Source organism: Bos indicus x Bos taurus, chromosome 10, assembly GCF_003369695.1.
Source record: "Bos indicus x Bos taurus breed Angus x Brahman F1 hybrid chromosome 10, Bos_hybrid_MaternalHap_v2.0, whole genome shotgun sequence".
Lineage (NCBI taxonomy): Eukaryota > Metazoa > Chordata > Mammalia > Artiodactyla > Bovidae > Bos > Bos indicus x Bos taurus.
Window position 1 is genome coordinate 96,278,519 of NC_040085.1, and position 17,548 is coordinate 96,296,066.

General features: G+C 40.8%; 1 protein-coding gene across 3 annotated transcripts in view; it reads left to right on the plus strand.

The window, feature by feature from the left end:
- The window catches only part of KCNN2 (potassium calcium-activated channel subfamily N member 2), a 515,917-nt gene that overhangs the window by 378,313 nt on the left and 120,056 nt on the right, over nucleotides 1-17,548 (plus strand). For all 3 annotated transcript variants that reach the window (XM_027552617.1, XM_027552615.1, XM_027552616.1), the window contains one exon: nucleotides 13,635-14,053. In XM_027552617.1, coding sequence (XP_027408418.1) covers nucleotides 13,635-14,053 — 419 coding nt within the window. The remainder of the gene's footprint in view (nucleotides 1-13,634; nucleotides 14,054-17,548) is intronic.

Here is a 17,548-nt window from a genome sequence, read left to right on the forward strand (position 1 = left end):
ATGAGAGAAGCCATGTAAAAGGGGGTTAAGATTTTAAATAAGTTTTAAGAGCAGCAGGGCATGGATTTTTGATAACCTTAAATTACTGGACCAAATTGGACTAGTATAAGATTTTGGTCTGTAGACATAGCTCTTGTCTAAGTCAGAAAAGGAAAATTCAGAAACATTTGAAGTTTCTATACCTCCTCTCGCTGGACTGGAAGAAACACAAACTGGAATCAAGATTGCCAGGAGAAATATCAATAACCTCAGATATGCAGATGACACCAACCTTATGGCAGAAAGTGAACAGGAACTCAAAAGCCTCTTGATGAAAGTGAAAGTGGAGAGTGAAAAAGTTGGCTTAAAGCTCAACATTCAGAAAACAAAGATCATGGCACCCCATCCCACCACTTCATGGGAAATAGATGGGGAAAGAGTGGAAACAGTGTCAGACTTTATCTTTCTGGGCTCCAAAATCACTACAGATGGTGACTGCAGCCATGAAACTAAAAGACGCTTACTCCTTGGAAGGAAAGTTATGAGCAACCTAGATAGCATATTCAAAAGCAGAGACATTACTTTGCCAACAAAGGTCAAGGCTATGGTTTTTCCTGTGGTCATGTATGGATGTGAGAGTTGGACTGTGAAGAAGGCTGAGTGCCCAAGAATTGATGCTTTTGAACTGTGGTGTTGGAGAAGACTCTTGAGAGTCCCTTGGACTGCAAGGAGATCCAACCAGTCCATTCTGAAGGAGATCAGCCCTGGGATTTCTTTGGAAGGAATGATGCTAAAGCTGAAACTCCAGTACTTTGGCCACCTCATGTGAAGAGTTGACTCATTGGAAAAGACTCTGATGCTGGGAGGGATTGGGGGCAGGAGGAGAAGGGGACGACAGAAGATGAGATGGCTGGATGGCATCACTGACTCGATGGACGTGAGTCTGAATGAACTCCAGGAGTTGGTGATGGACAGGGAGGCCTGGCGTGCTGCAATTCATGGGGTCGAAAAGAGTCGGACACGACTGAGTGACTGATCTGATCTGATACTTCCTCTCAATAATGACCTTGATCTATTTTTCCTTTTGCATTTCCCTTCGTCCTTTTCCATGACTGACTTTCTCATTTTTATAAGTTAGTACTTAATTTATATTCTTGCCCCACTTGAAGATTCTGTGGAATATTATTACTTATACATGGGGTCATTTTTACCGGGGTCTGCAGAGTGTGTTATTGCCTCATGATAATCATGCAAGATTGACTTTATCTTAAATTTTTGTATATGAGCAACTTGAGATTTAGAGAGATTATTTATCTTGCCCCAAGCCACTAGCTAGTAAGTGGTCAAGTCAAAAATTAAATCCAAGCTTCACTGGCTGCAAGACATCTGTGTGTATTTCCTATGAGTCATACAATGATATCAGAGTCTTTTCAAATGAGTCAGCTCTTCGCATCAGGTGGCCAAAGTATTGGAGTTTCAGCTTCAACATCAGTCCTTCCAATGAACATTCAGGACTGATTTCCATTAGGATGGACTGGTTGAATCTCCTTGAAGACCAAGGGACTCTCAAGAGTCTTCTCCAACACCACAGTTCAAACATCAATTCTTTGGCACTCAGCTTTCTTTATCAGTCCAACTCCTATAACCATACATGACTACTGGAAAAACCATAGCTTTGACAAGACAGACCTTTGTTGGAAAAGTAATGTCTCTGCTTTTTAATATGCTGTCTAGGCTGGTCATAACTTTTCTTCCAAGGAGCAAGCATTTTTTAATTGATTTTGGAGCCCAAGAAAATAAAGTCTCTCACTGTTTCTACTGTTTCCCCATCCATTTGCCATGAAGTGATGGGACCAGATGCTGTGATCTTAGTTTTCTGAATGTTGAGCTTTAAGCCAACTTTTTCACTCTCCTCTTTCACTTTCATCAAGAGGCTCTTCAGTTCTTCACTTTCTGCCTTAAGGGTGGTGTCATCTGCATATCTGAGGTTATTGATATTTCTCCCGGCAATCTTGATTCCAGCTTGTGCTTCCTCCAGCCCAGCGTTTCTCATGGTGCACCCTGCATATAAGTTAAATAAGCAGGATGACAATATACGGCCTTGGCGTACTCCTTTCGTGATTTGGAACCAGTCTGTTGTTCCATGTCCAGTTCTAACTGTTGCTTCCTGACCTGCATACAGATTTCTGAGAAAGATCGAAGGCAGGAGGAGAAGGGGACAATAGAGGATGAGATGGTTGGATGGCATCACCGACTCAATGGACATGAGTTTGAGTAAACTCTGAGAGTTGGTGATGGACAGGGAGGCCTGGTATGCTGAAGTGCATGGGGTCGCAGAGTTGGACATGACTGAGTGACTGAACTGAACTGATACAATTTGATATTCTGAGCAGCTGGTTGATATTTAAAAGGCATGAACAAAAGCCTCCCAAGAAGTAACTCTGCCACTCAACAGTTACCATATATACTTTAAATTCTAATATTTGATATACATCCCTTTTGAAATATGGGCTGCTCTCTCCATTACATGTTTTGTTGTTCAGTCACTCAGTTGTGTCCAAATCTCTGCCACCCCATGGACTGCAGCATGCCCAGCTCCCCTGTCCTTCACTGTCTCCTGGAGTTTGCTCAAATTCATCTCCATCAAGTCAGTGGTACTGTCTAACCATCCTATCCTCTATCATCCCCTTCTCTTCCTGCCCTTAATCTCACCCAGCATCAGGGTCTTTTCCAATGAGTTAGCTCTTCACATCAGGTGGCCAAAGTATTGGAGCTTCAGCATCAACATCAGTCCTTCCAATGAGTATTTAAGGCTGATTTCCTTTAGGATTGACTGGTTGTATCTCTTTGCAGTCCAAGGGACTCTTGAGAGTGTTTAAGTTGATGATTATTCCTTATTTTTATGGTGGTGGTTTAGTTGCTAAGTTATGTCTGACTCTTGCGACCCCATGGACTATAACCTGCCAGGCTCCTCTGTCCATGGGATTCTCCACTGGAGTGGGTGGTCATTTCCTTCTCCAGGGGATCTTCCTGACCCAGGGATCGAACCCAGGTCTCCTGCATTGCAGGCAGATTCTTTACCAAATGAGCTACAAGGGAAGACCTATTTTTATAGACATGTACATAGCATGTATGTGCTCAGTTGCTCAGTTGTGTTTGACTCTTTGTGACCCCAAAGAGTCTTTGGACTGTAGCCAGCCAGGCTCCTCTGTCCATGGGATTTTCCAGACAAGAATACATACTGGAAAGGTGGCCATTTCCTACTTCAGGGGATCCGACCCATAAACCAAACCTGTGTCTCCTGCATTGACAGGCAGATTCTTTACCATTGAGCAACCTAGGAAGCCTACATAGCAGTTGAAGGTATATTAAATTAAATGTAGACATACTTTTAGCTGCTTAACAAAAAACTCAACTAATAGTGGGTTAAGCATATGGAGTCAATGGTTGCTGACTCAGTGGCTCCAGATGTCAGGGATGGCACGACTGTGATTCTTTTCACCTTTTTCTTATGATCATAAGATAACTTCTGCAGACCTCAACATCACCTCTTTTTAGGGTCAGAGGAAGGGAATGAAGCATCCTGTGCCAGTAAGATATCATTTTTATCCAAAAAAGCAAAGACATTCTAGCGAGTGCCCCTGCTTATGATGTCTGGTCATGACTATATCACATGGCTACATGTACCTGCAAAAGAGTCTGGGAAAGTGGACATTTCTGTGATGGAAATGGAAAAGAGAAAAGAGGGAAGGAAGTGGCACAGTGTTGGCCCTAATGTATGCTGACTGTTTATTTCATCATTACAGCTACTTTCAGAGACAGCAAATAGCATTATCTCCATTTTACAGATGACAGAAGAAATAGGTCCATGAAGTTCACATGACTTCCTAAGGTCCTGTAACAAGTTAGACCATCTGGAAGCTGAGCCTGGCTTTCCTACATTCCAGTCCAGTTCTTTACGCTCTTTCCCCAGGGAAGAGTTAGCAATTCATTGATTAATATTTTAGTGCAGCAGTTTGGAAATCCTCTTTCCTGGATGCAGAAAGCTCTCAGGACAGCATGAGTGCACGGGACTGCCGGGGTGGGCAAGAGGCTCCAAAAACAAGAAAGGCTCCAGAGTGGGTGATAAGGAAATCTTCCCAGTTTTGCTCAGCAATGAACCCAGAATATGAATTCTAAACATAGCTTTTCTGGTTTTGCTCCAGTCCTGGACTGAGGGTCTTGGCAGGAATCTCAGTGACACCACTGACATCTTCTCCCTTCACCTGTTTGTTCTTTGACCTAGTCTGTGGCAGGGAGTTGTGGTCTGAATTCTTCGTTGATTTTGTCTTGTACTGTGCTGTGCTTAGTTGCTTCGTTGTGTCCAACTCTTTGCAACCCCATTGACTACAGCCTGTCAGGCTCGTCTGTCCTTGGGGATTCTTTAGGCAAGAATACTGGAGTGGGTTGCCATGGCCTCCTCCAGGGGATCTTCCCAACCTAGGGATCGAACCCAGATCTCTCACATTGCAGGCAGATTCTATATTGTCTGAGCCACCAGGGAAGCCCATGAATACTGGAGTGGGTAGCCTATCCCTTCTCCAGGGGATCTTCCCGACCCAGCAATCGAACCAGGGTCTCCTGCGTTGCAGGTGGATTCTATACCAGGGAAGCCTGATGCCTTAATAAGGAGATCCTCATTATTGTCTTACCTCTTTAGTGACTTTTCACTTTATTTTATCCAAAAGTTGTTTTCTGACTAAGGACTCTCTTTTTTGCATGAACACATTTTGTGCATTTTCCTTTGGGCCACTATCCCCTTGATATCCAAGAACTCAGCTTGGAAGTTCTTAGTCCTGAGTTATATGAAGAGTCCAGGCAATGGAAGGGAAAGAAGGGGGAGGTACCAGGTACTAGTTTATGTTGGAGCCTCCTCTTTATTTTTCTCTGTGTCTTCTTCATGCCTCTCTTTTGGAAATTTTCACCAGCACAGTAATTATTCATTTATATTTCACTTCCTTATTGAACACCAAGAGGCTTTTGAATCTTTGTATCCATAGACCCTTACAAGCAGAAGCATTCAGTATCTGAGTGAACAGCAGAACTTGGTCTTATTGAATATTTGGTTTAAAGGTTAACCAAAGAGTCTTATTTATTTTTTGTTCATGTTGTTGAAAACAGTTATGTAATGTAATGGTTCAAGGTTTTGCCTTGGTAAGCAGAACAGTTTCAGTGTAAATTGTGTTCAGTGCGTTTCATGTCTGTAGATTATCATTTGAATGTCAGTTACTGCTTTCTAGTTTATCGGGTTTGTACATATAAACTATTTGTTAGGGTTGCAATTGAAAGTCTAATGAACTCAGTCATTCTCATTTCCCCTTCCTCTCTTCTTCAGTCATTTCCTTATTTTTGTTATTAATTAACTTGCATTTTTTCATTCACATGATTCCACAATAAGAATATTTTTTAAAATGTGTAATTGAAAGTCTCCCTTCCATTTCTCATCCCTAGCCACCCAGTTTACCTCCACTAAGCAACATTTATCAGTAAGTTCTAGAATATTCTTTCAGATATTTTTTGCACATACAAATATGAATATATGTTCTCCTATTTACAAAGCTACACAAATAGCATATAGAATGCTTTTATTGTTGTTGTTCAACTGAGTGACTTAATAGACCATTTCCTTGAATAATATATAACAATCTTATCATCTTTTCTAAACAGCCTACTGATCCATTTTGTGGAAATCTCTAGTTCGTTTAACCCTTTTCCATTTTAGTGGATATTGAGATTATTTCTAGTCTTTTGCTAATATACAATCTATGCTATAAAAATATCCATACATGTTTATTCTCACATATGTAAATATGTCAGTAGGACAGACTTCATCTAAGAAAATGAAATTGCACTGTCAAAGAACATGTACATTTATAACCTGATAAATTGCCCTCCCTGGAGTTGTACTGATTTACACTTCCACCCACAGTGTATAAGCGTTCCTCTTTCTCCACACCTTCATTAGTATAGTGAGTTATAAAACTTTTAGATATTGTGCAGTATGACAGGTCCAAAACATAGTATCATATTTTCCCCTTATGATTGAAGTTGAGCTTTTTTTTAAATAGGTTTAAGAACTATTTCTATTTCCTTTCCCATGACTTTCTCTTTTTATCATTTGTTTATTTTTCTGTTAGTCTGCTCATCTCTTTCATAAGGCATTAAAGGAAATTTTATACAATTAGGGAAATTAGTTTTTTTTTTGTGGTAATAGTTATGAAGAGTTTCCCCATGTTTTGGTGTTTGTCTTTTTTATTCTCTTTATTACAGTTTTGGCCAGGTGCAGAAAGCAAAAAGATTAGTGTAGTCAATTTAAAAATGTATCAATATTTTCTTTTAAGACTCTGGTGTTTTTGTCACAGTTAAAAGGCTTTCCTTACCATAATAAAGAACAATATGAAAAAGAAAATACATATACATGTATAACCGGATCACTTTTCTTATACCTAAAACTAACACAATATTGTAATTCAATACATCTATAAAAAGTGAATAAATAATTTAAAAGGCCTTCCTTTTAGTGAGATTGCAAAATAATTCTTACATGATTTCTTCTATTATGTTAGTAGTTTAGTTTCATTTTTATATCTAAATCTTTCATCCACCTGGAATTTTTTTTGATATATTTGGTGTGAAGCATCCATTCAACTTTATGTTTCTCTAGTCGGCTATTTAGTTGTCCCCAAATCATTTTTTAATAAACTGTGTTTTCCTCACTGACTTGATGGTCTGCCTTATAATACTGTGAATTTCCTGGTATGTTGGGTCTATTTGGTCTAGTCTTCTGTACTGTCCCATTGGCCTATCAGTGAGTTTGTGTCCCAGTACCACATGGTTTCAATCATTAACTTGTTTAATAATCTATCAGAACTGCTTCTCCATCTTACTCTTCCTTTTCAGAGGTTTTTTGTTTGTTTGTTTGGTTATTCTACCTATACTTACTTTTTTAACAAATACATGCCTAAACTTATTTTATTCAGAATGATTTTCATGCACCACTTCTGTGCTGAACACTGCTGTGAATTCTCTACTGGAAAGGAAACTTGATATATAAGACACTGTCCCGAGATCAGACCAGAGAGCTTTCACCTCACTGAAGAGAAAGAGCACGTGTTGAAGGCGGCTCCCCTTCCCCCTCTGTGTGCACAAGTCTGTTCTCTGTATCTGCATCTCTGTTCCTGCCCTGCACACAGGCTCATCTGTACCATCTTTCTAGATTTCATACACACGTGTTAATACATAATATTTGTTTTTCTGAAGAATTGAGAGAGTAGGATTGACATATATACAGTGCCATGTGCAAATAGATAACTTGTGGGAAGCTATGTGGCACAGGGAGCTCAGTTCAGTGCTCTCTGACAACCTAGAGGGATGGGTTGGAGGGGTGGGAGAGGTTCAAGGGGAGGGGGGGATATATATATAGCTCATTAAGTTTATTGCACAGCAGAAACTAACACGACATTGTAAGCAGTTATTCTCCAATTAGAAGGTGGCTGAGGCATTGCCGCTCAGTCCCTCACTCTCCTCAGCTGGCTAAGCTGAGGGCCTTGTGCCAGCACGTGACCTGATCATGTAACGGGCCTGTGCCACTCTCTTTTTGCTGCTGACTCTTGCTACCAGGTCATCTTGGAAATGAGCTTGAAGTAGATTGTGTGTTGGATATCTGAGCAAATGGAAAGCTTGTGATGGGATATATTTGGAGAGCATGTCCTGTTATGCCTTCAAGTTACTTTACTCTGGCAAAGACAATTAACCACAGCTCCAGAATTAAAGCAGATGAAATCGTCATGCTTTAGGCCCTAGAATCTTTCTTCTTTGATCAACATCAAAATGAAAATGAATGTAGAGATGGTTTAATAGCTGTCATTTTGACTACTCTAACTCCCCCACAAGTTAGCTTAAAAGAGATCGTCTATGTATTATATGGGTCATATTGAATGTAATGGGAATATTTTTACAGTTGGATTTTCATTCTTGACCTGGAGTCACTTGATGAAAATTTAGAGTGTTTTCTTATTCTGGGTAGAATATTGGGTGACTTATCATAGCTCTGAACCTGGTAAATATTATTTGACAGTTTCTAATTGACAGCCCTCACCCTTGACTCTAAAAATACTTTCTTTTCTTCCTGCTTCATAGACAGGCTTGGCTTTCCGGCTGCCCTCCACATTTGGGGTTCCTCAGGACTTGGCCCTGTGTCCTGTCCTCTTCATTTCCTCTAATTTTTCTTTTGATCTCATAAAACTACCTAAATACTGATGCCTTCCAAATTTATTTCAATAGTCCAGAGTTCGCCTCTGAGTGACTTGCAATCCTGCTGCCTACTTGGCATCTATACTCAAATGGCAGTGGCCAAAACGGAACCTCCCCTGCTCCCCGTGTCCAGCCCACTGTACTCAGGACGTGGCACCAACATCAACTGTGTTTGTCAGAATAGAAGCTCGGTCGTCTCTGATTCTCTTTTTTTGAATGACTCCCACATTCAGCCCATCAGCAAGTTCTAGCTAGATCTCCAAAATATTTCTCTAGTGCACCCACTGTATTCATTTCCATGGCAACCCTCACTGCTCCTGGTCCAGGTCAGGGGGATACTACCTACCATCAGATGCCATAGAACTTCCTAACCAGTGTCCTCCCTTGAAAACTCTGGTTTAACCTGTAAATCACATCGCGTCGTTCCTTGCGTAACACTCTCCAGCAGATTCAGTGCCCTTGGACTGAAATCCGATCTTGACACTACGGTCGTCAAGGTCCCACATGTCTTTCCACCCTTGTCTCTTCAAACTCATCTCCTGTCTCTCTGCCCCTTGACCTGCCACTCTGGTTTTCTTACATTTCCTTAGGCATGCTAAGCTTTTGTAGCCTATGGCCTTTACATGTGCTATCTCCTCTGCTGGAATGTTCTTCTTCTGGCAGTTTATATGACTGGCTCTTCTCTTCTTGCAGATGTTGCCTTAAGTGCTACTTCTCAAGATGACTTCCCTGATGACCACGCGTGCGGTCACCTCCAATTTATCATTCTCTATTCATCTCTTGTTTGTTTCCTTCATGGCGATATACACAGACATAATTACTTTAGTAAATTGCTTTACGTCTGCTTCTTTGATTTTGTTTTTCTTTCTTGGTGAAAGTTAGTTCCATGGGGCAGACTCTGTCTGCTACAAATCCTACCTTGTGGCTAATACGTGGCAGAATGCCTGGCACATAGTGAGTATTCAGTACACTGAATATTTAGTGAATAAATGAAAAAAACAAAGGAACAAGCAGCTATTACGGATGGGGGGTAAGTGAAGAGTAGAAGGAAATATTTCTTTCTTTAGCACTGAAGTATGTACTATGATAAAACCAAGAATTAAAATAATTTCAGGTGTTGATTAAACCCCTGATGGTAAAAAGCAACTACACTATAGAAAATTTCTCTGGGGACATTATTGAACATGCTGTCAAATTGCAGAATTATGCTGCTGCAATGACTTAGCATTTAATAGGGTGTGTTCTCTACAAATTTGGAAAATATCAGATTTATTTCACTTGTGTTCAGTATTAGTATTCTCATCTCCCTTGAGCATGCTCAGTTAGCATTAGGACCTGTCTAGTGATTAGAGTAATCAATATTAACTGAGAAACAGCAAGGCAGTTCATTTTCCAAGTGTTTATAATTCTTTACCAGATAGATATGGAGCCTCGCAGACGAGTAGAGTGACAGTCTGACAAAGAAATCCTTATTGTCCTCTGTGGTGGCAGCTACAAGGGGCGCACAAAGAGATCACGATGGAACAAAAGGGGGAGACTTGCAGATTTGTCTCAGCCTGGACGGTGTCCTAAGGAAGGTGAGACTATGGAGTTTGGTCTCAAAGGAATAAGAATTTGCTCGGTGGAAAGACTTTCCATAAGACAGAATGGACAAAGAAATGGTAGTGTGTTCTGAAATCTGCAACCAGAGGGAAATGTAAGAGGAGAAATAGGCAATGAGTTTGAAGAGATAGGCAAAACCAGATTGCTGAATTGATAGGAGGAAGGTGGCTTGGAATGGTTTTAATCTTGATAGCAATAGGATTATATAATTTCCATTTTCAGGAGGTCACTGGAGGATGGATGATGGCTTCCAGTAGGAGATAACTGGTTGTAGAGGTAAAAGGCATGGAAGAGGTCCTCCTGGAAAGTACAGAAAGAAGAGTCAGAGATGAAGCTTACTAGAGAAGGGGCTCGTGAATGGTTGTAAGGGGAAAGGGCTTTTTTTTTTTTTCCAGGAAAATGAGATATATTCTTCAGAATGGCAGCAATTTTTTTAAAAAAGCAATGTCACACAAGCCAAGAGAAGAGATCTTTTTTAGAAAGGAAGAAATGATTAATACCAGATCAAGTGAGATAAAGATTAAGTTGGAAGAACTAGAGTTCATAATGAAGGTGTTTTGACTGACCCTTAGGCAGAGCTGTATTGGTGGAGTGATGGGTGATAAGGATGAAAGCCCCAGGGAGGTGTTGGGGCTGAAAGAAAAGTGAGAAAATGAAGACTGCTTAGGGCAGACACAGAGCCAGCGGGGACTCTGTGTTGAAGTGAAGTGAAGCCATTCAGTCGTGTCCGACTCTTTGTGACCCCGTGGACTGTAGCCTACAAGGCTCCTCTGTCCATGGAATTTTCCAGGCAACTGGAGTGGGTTGCCATTTCCTTCTCCAGGGGAATCTTCCCGACCCAGGGATCGAACCCGGGTCTCTCGCATTGCTTTACCGTCTGAGCCACCAGGGAAGCCCTTGTTTGTGTTGCTCTTATTTTAATGAACGGCGGGGATTTGAACATGCTTGTATCGTCTGCTGAGAGGGAGAAAGCACAGGAACTGGAGGGGAACTGGATTTCGGTGGAACACTGCTGTAAATAGGTAGAACAGAAGAGAGTGCAAATAAGGAGAAAAGGAGGAGATGTAGGTGAGCTTGTGGCTGAAGTATAAAATGGAGGTATTTCTGATACTGAGGGCAACTGTACTGACTGGAACAAAGTTGGCTCTGCAGGGAAAAGACTCCTGTCTGGAGCAGAAGCTGTAGGGGTCGGGGGATGATGGCAGAGACGCTGAGGGTGCAGCTGGCACTGAAGGCATGTGCCTGTGGTGGGCCCAGCCCACCTGCACGACCCGATGGAAAGTTACCTGGGCAGGTCCACCGGATCAGGAGGGAAAAGGCTGCTGAGGACTCGGGCGGCACGGTGGCTGCAGTGCTGGGAAGGAAGGAGTGAACCAGCTTCCTTAGGGAAGTGAGCAGGGAGGGCGATGGGAAGGCCTGGAAAGAGGGGGTAGCCTGCGTGAGGTCAGGGGACCAAGTGCTCTGGGAGTGATGGGGGAGGATCGGGAGAAATAGGAGCCGGGAAGTAACGTCAGCATTATACATCATTTTACGGCTCACCTCAGAAGGCACTCATTCTGCTCTGATGCTGCTATTGCCCAGAAGGGAGTGGGGAAAGCCTGTCTTGGAATCGTGCTGAGAATCTGTAGCACAGCTTCTGTCTATCCGGTGTCTTGGTGCTTATGACTCCTTTTGCGGGTGGATTTGATTTGTTTCCAAGTCGTTCAGAACCATGTTTGGTGAAGAAAGGAGACAAACTGGGTAATATCATTTTCAGTAGAAATGGAAACGTAGATTTAAATAACAGTATTGTTTTTCTTACGGGACTTACACTGGCCCTTGATAGCACTTTACCAAGAGTAGTGATAGCGTCTCTAAATGTATAGAGCCTCTCAAAGGAGCTAGTTGGAGGAAGACATCCTTTTGGGCATAAGCATCTTAAGAGATTTTGGGTTCTGAAGAGTTAGAGAGAATCCTGTAAATACTCACTGATAAACAGTTTAGAAGGCTTCTACCATTATATCTATACAATCTTTTGTATATCTTTATTATTGAAATCTTTTATGCCAGTGTGGTATTGAAAGTGGTGAACTGCATAAGAATATTTCTGTCGCCAACTTAATGGCTTTATTTATGATCTGTTTCTTTCTTGGAAACTGGAAAGTCTAATTTTAACTTTTTAGCATTTCTAATTTTTAGCATTTATTTATCAAACCCTCTGAGTTCCCTAGGTAGAAAGTTAATGATAAAGGCATACAGAAAACCATATGTTGCCATAATTTGTTGAAAATTTGATAAGAGATCCTGCTTATTCTCCAACTTTTTTGAAGTACCAGAAAGAAGTGATCATTTGGTCCTCAAATTCCTGTCCTTGCAAGTAGCACTGATGGCAGTGTTTGAACAACAGAATGGGCAGTAGCTGTGACCTGCAGGACAATTAACTTAGAATGGGAATTTGTTACCATCTAAGTGCTGGGTGGAGGAGGAGAACTTGGCAACCCATTCCAGTATTCTTGCCTGGAGAATTCTATGGACAGAGGGGCCTGGTGGGCTACAGTTCATAGGATTGCAAAGAGTCGGACTCGACTGAAGCAACTTAGCGTGCAAGTGGTGGGGAGATGACTATTTTGACTCCAGAGGAGCAGAGGTCATAGAATCCAATCACCGTGAAGATCTGCTCAGCCAACTTCCTTTGCAACTCACTTACCTGAGAACGCACTGTTCTCACTTGGGTTGCTTTCATCTCATGCTTTCTACAGAAATTGGCTACCTACCAAAAGGCAAAGAATATGTCATCTCTCTCAGTGGGAGAGCACTGTTGGCATTCTGGGCAGACAGGTCTGTTTTGTGCGTGGGACTCTCAGAACTACAGCGAGCTTGGCACCGCTGGCTTCCTGGCTGTAAATGCCAGTAGCCTTCACAAGTCACTGTGACAGTCAGAAATGATGCCTCTGGCTGTTTGTGATCTAGAGCCTGGGGGACTTGTTTACTGAACAGCCAGGGAAGACAGGAAACATTCTTTTCTGTTCCTTTTATTGTCTATCTTCTTTTTCTTTCTTTTCTTTGTTTTCGTTCATTGTGGAGTGAGGAATGACAGAAGTAGGGGAAAGGAACCTTTATTATAGAAAGAAAGATGGAAAACAAATTAATAATCCAAGGGAAGGCTTCGGGAGAGCAGAGAGAACGAGGTAAAATATAGAGCAGTAGCAAGGAAGCTGGGAGAAACGTTTTTGCCACATTTGTCTGTGGTCCCTTGTGATTTTCTTTCAGAAGCCAAAAATAAGATTATCTGTAAGAATGCTCCTGTATTATTGCATTAGAGGGTATACCCAATTGCCCAGGCACTGTAAATAAATTTCACTGAGAATATGGCTAGAATTGCGCAAGGTTTCAATCCAGATCCTCAAGGAGAAGAACAGCTTGTTACAAGTCTTTCTGACTTCATCTAAGGTGGGGGGCGGTGGGGGGGGGTACATTACTGATAGGCCCCAGTCCCTTATTTTTAAATGATATCACTGACATGATTATACAGAAGCACAGACTCCAAAATAGCTTCAGCTCCTGTATAGTGAGTTTGTAATCTTAATTTTTACAAAATAAAGTTCTTCTGTGCCAATGCCATTTTCTTAAAATAGTGTACCTGGCTACTAGCATTTAGAAGTTAAGACCTAGCGCTCGCCATGATTGCTTAAAGTCATCTGTGATGTATTTTAAAAATCTGCACTAACGCTTGTGGACCATTCATGCCATACTGAAGCTGATTTTCTACTTTATTTTTTCAGTTGTTCATGGTGGACAATGGAGCAGATGACTGGAGAATAGCCATGACTTATGAGCGTATTTTCTTCATCTGCTTGGAAATACTGGTGTGTGCTATTCATCCCATACCTGGGAATTATACGTTCACATGGACGGCCCGGCTTGCCTTCTCCTATGCCCCATCCACCACCACCGCTGATGTGGATATTATTTTATCTATACCAATGTTCTTAAGACTCTATCTGATTGCCAGAGTCATGCTTTTACATAGCAAACTTTTCACTGATGCCTCCTCTAGAAGCATTGGAGCACTTAATAAGATAAACTTCAATACGCGTTTTGTTATGAAGACTTTAATGACTATATGCCCAGGAACTGTACTCTTGGTTTTTAGTATCTCATTATGGATAATTGCCGCATGGACTGTCCGAGCTTGTGAAAGGTAAGTTTGTTTCTTTTCCTGAGAACATAATTTGCCTTATAGTGTCCTTAAAAGTGGGAGAAAGAACACATTTTAGACCAGAAACATGCAGAGACTTACGCTTGAAAATGTGGGGTTCTATCATGAGCTTATTTTAAATGAATGAGAAAGAACTTTTCTTAAGATATTTTGCATACAGCAATGTCTTGATGGTTATGTATTTTTCTTTCTAATCTGACCAGTTTTCAGTAGAGGGCTGCCTTTTGCTGCCTTTATAATCAGAACTTGGAGACCTTCCCATTGTGTAGGAGACTCCTATCAGAAATGCTTGTCTAATGGTAATACTGAGTCCTTTGGTACCTCTTTGGTTATAGTGTTGATTATTGCTGAGACAAGTGGGGATACCTCAAAGTGCTTTGCTGATTCAGTGCCTACTTTTAACAGTGTTCACGTGATTATAGATAAGGGGTCTATAGGTGTATACTGGGTTTTATTGAACTCTCAGCAGTTAGTGAGAAGGGTCCATGTGTATTTGACATATTGTCTGAAGAGCTCTGGTAGTGCAGAGCTAGATGCAGTCTCAGAACTGCTTGGCAAGTCTGGGTTCATCAGTTAGAGCATCTGCAATATTAACCTTGCCATTTAACAAACAAGCAAAAATAGACTTGTTATGTAAATGGGAGGAACTGGAAAGGGAATCTATTGTGACCTTGGTGAAGAAAATTCCAGTTGAAATTAGCAATAGACATATAGCAAGGACTTAGAAGTTTATAGAACTATTAAATATTGGGATGTTGGTGTTTGTAGTAACTAGGTATTTTTAAATTTAGCTTTTGAAAGAAACTAAAATGTACATACACATATGTACAAATAGTTTAACAAAGAAAAATATCTGTATGAAAACTGTTGCAAAAATAACAAGCCCAGAACATACCTCCCCCATTTCTTCTTTCCAGAAGCAATCACTTTAAATTCATTTAGCCATTTCTTTGTTAACTACTTTCCAAAGTTCCAAATGATATTGCTTATACTGCTGCTGCTGCTGCTAAGTCGCTTCAGTTGTGTCCAACTCTGTGCGACCCCATAGATGGCAGCCCACCAGGCTCCCCCGTCCCTGGGATTCTCCAGGCAAGAACACTGGAGTGGGGTGCCATTTCCTTCTCCAATGCATGAAAGTGAAAAGTGAAAGTGAAGTCGCTCAGTCGTGTCCGACTCTAGCGACCCCATAGACTGCAGCCCACCAGACTCCTGTGTCCAAGGGATTTTCCAAGCAAGAGTACTGGAGTGGGTGCCGTTGCCTTCTCCGGCTTATACTGCTGCCTCTAGATTTTTCATCTAGATCTTTCGGGAAGTTGGGAAGTTGGGGTTTTAGTTGTCTTTCACTTTCATGTACACATTGCTTTCCTGACTCTTGCCCCACAAAAAGTAATTTTTCTTCCTAGTAAGTTACATAAGCGCCAATCATCTATATTCCATAGTTATATCATTATTATTATTACTGTGTGAACTGCACTTGTAGTTGAACTATATGGTATATTATAATCATTTTGCCTTTTCTGCACATCCTTTTATTTTCTTTGAAATTAATAATCACCCCTTTTTATTTACTTAGTTTTTTATTTAGTTTTCTTTGTTTTTGCTAATTTTCTATATACTTACCACTAAGTCATATCTAAACCCTTCTACATTATGTAAATATAATTTTACTAGATTTATATATTTATTAGGGAAAACCTATCAATTTTGCTTCAAACTTGAATGTCTGGGGACTTTCTAAACTGCTTGTCAGTCAAAGTGGAGATTTCCTTTGCTTTATTTGTATGTTTCATATCTTTCTTCTTGAACCTCATTTTTCCCTCTTTCTTCACTTATTCCCTCATTTTAACAAAATTCATCTTCCAGTAGCTTCTGAGGAAAGGTGGTGGGTGAGAGATATTTTTTTGAGACCTTGCAGGTATGGCAACTTCATTAGTCTCCCTTGCTGGATGGAAAGCTCTAGTTTGAAAAGCATTTCTCTTGAAACATTGGGGACTTCATTTCCTTCTGACATCCAGGGTGCGGCAGTCTGATGCTGTTCTCATTTTTTAATCTTTTTTTTTTGACGGAAACTTTTAGGATCAGTGATCTAAAATTTCAGCAGGGTATGCATGCTCAGTCACTCAGTCATGTCCAGCTCTTTGTGACCTTGTGTACGGTAGCCCGCCAGGCTCCTCTGTCCATGGTATTCTCCAGGCAAGAATACTGGAGTGGACTGCCATTTCCTTCTCCAGCACCAGGGTATATCATGGTGTAATTATTCTATTTAATGCATTGAGCCTGTCCAATCTTGGAATTAATCTCCTTCAGTTCTTGGAAATTTTCTTGAATTATTTAATAATTTTTGTTCCTGTTTTTTGTTGTGTAGATATTGATCCTTCTCTATGAGTTCTATAATTTTCTTATTTCCCTCTGTGTTGTTCTCCACCTGTTTTTGTTTCATATATAGAAGATAATCTCAATTTTTCTTTCAAGGTCTTTCTTTTGGAATTTTATTACTTCTTTACTATATATTAATTTCCATTGTCTCATATTTGCTCTTCAAATGCCCATTTTTTAAACTAGCATCACACTTTTTTATTCATAAATGTACTGTTTAATTTCTTTAGAGATGTTAATGATAATCTTTAATATTTTTTTCTCTTTGTGTATTTTCCGTTTCCCCAGAGATGTACTTTTCTGGGTTTTTGTTTGTTTTTGTTTTGGCTTCAGTCTCTTTTAGAAGCTTTCCTTCAGTATTTAGGTAACTTTAGCAGTCCCCTTATACTTAAGATCGAGGAACTAAAGACCTGATTAGAAGCTTTCTGTACAGATCTAGAATTTGTCAACCGTGGACTTCACTACATGGTGATTAGGGTGGGAGCGTAGAACATCAATTTCAGTATCTTTACATAGTTTTATTTTTCTCTGAATAATCCAACTGACTCATGGGAAATCGGTTTTGAAAGTGAAAAGTGAAAGTGTTAATCACTCAATCCTGTCTGACTCTCTGCAACCCCATGGACTATAGCCCACCAGGCTCCTCTGTCCATGGAATTCTCCAGGCAAGAATACTGCAGTGGGTTGCCATTCCCTTTTCCAAGGGTTCTTCAAAACTCAGGGATCAAACAAAGGTCTCCTGCAATGCAGACGGATTCTTTACCATCTGAGCCACCAGGGTACTGTCCTGCAATGAAGGTAGATGCCTGGGTGACAGTATTGTGGAAATTGAAAGATGGGACAGAAAGAAGAGGTTTCATTTAGTATGTGAATATAATAGTTATTTATCTTCCTAGTTGCAGTGGAGTTAGGCTGGCTCTCTCCAGTGCGTAATGCCCTGTAGTCAGCCGACAGACCTTGGGTTTTACCTCTCCAGACAAGAAACTTGCAGACTTCTGCCAGGTTGGCGAAAGGCATTACCAGCAACACAGAGTAGAAGCAGGAATCAGGGTGTCTAACTGCTTTTGTACAATATTTCAACCTGTCCTTTCACTGAAAGCT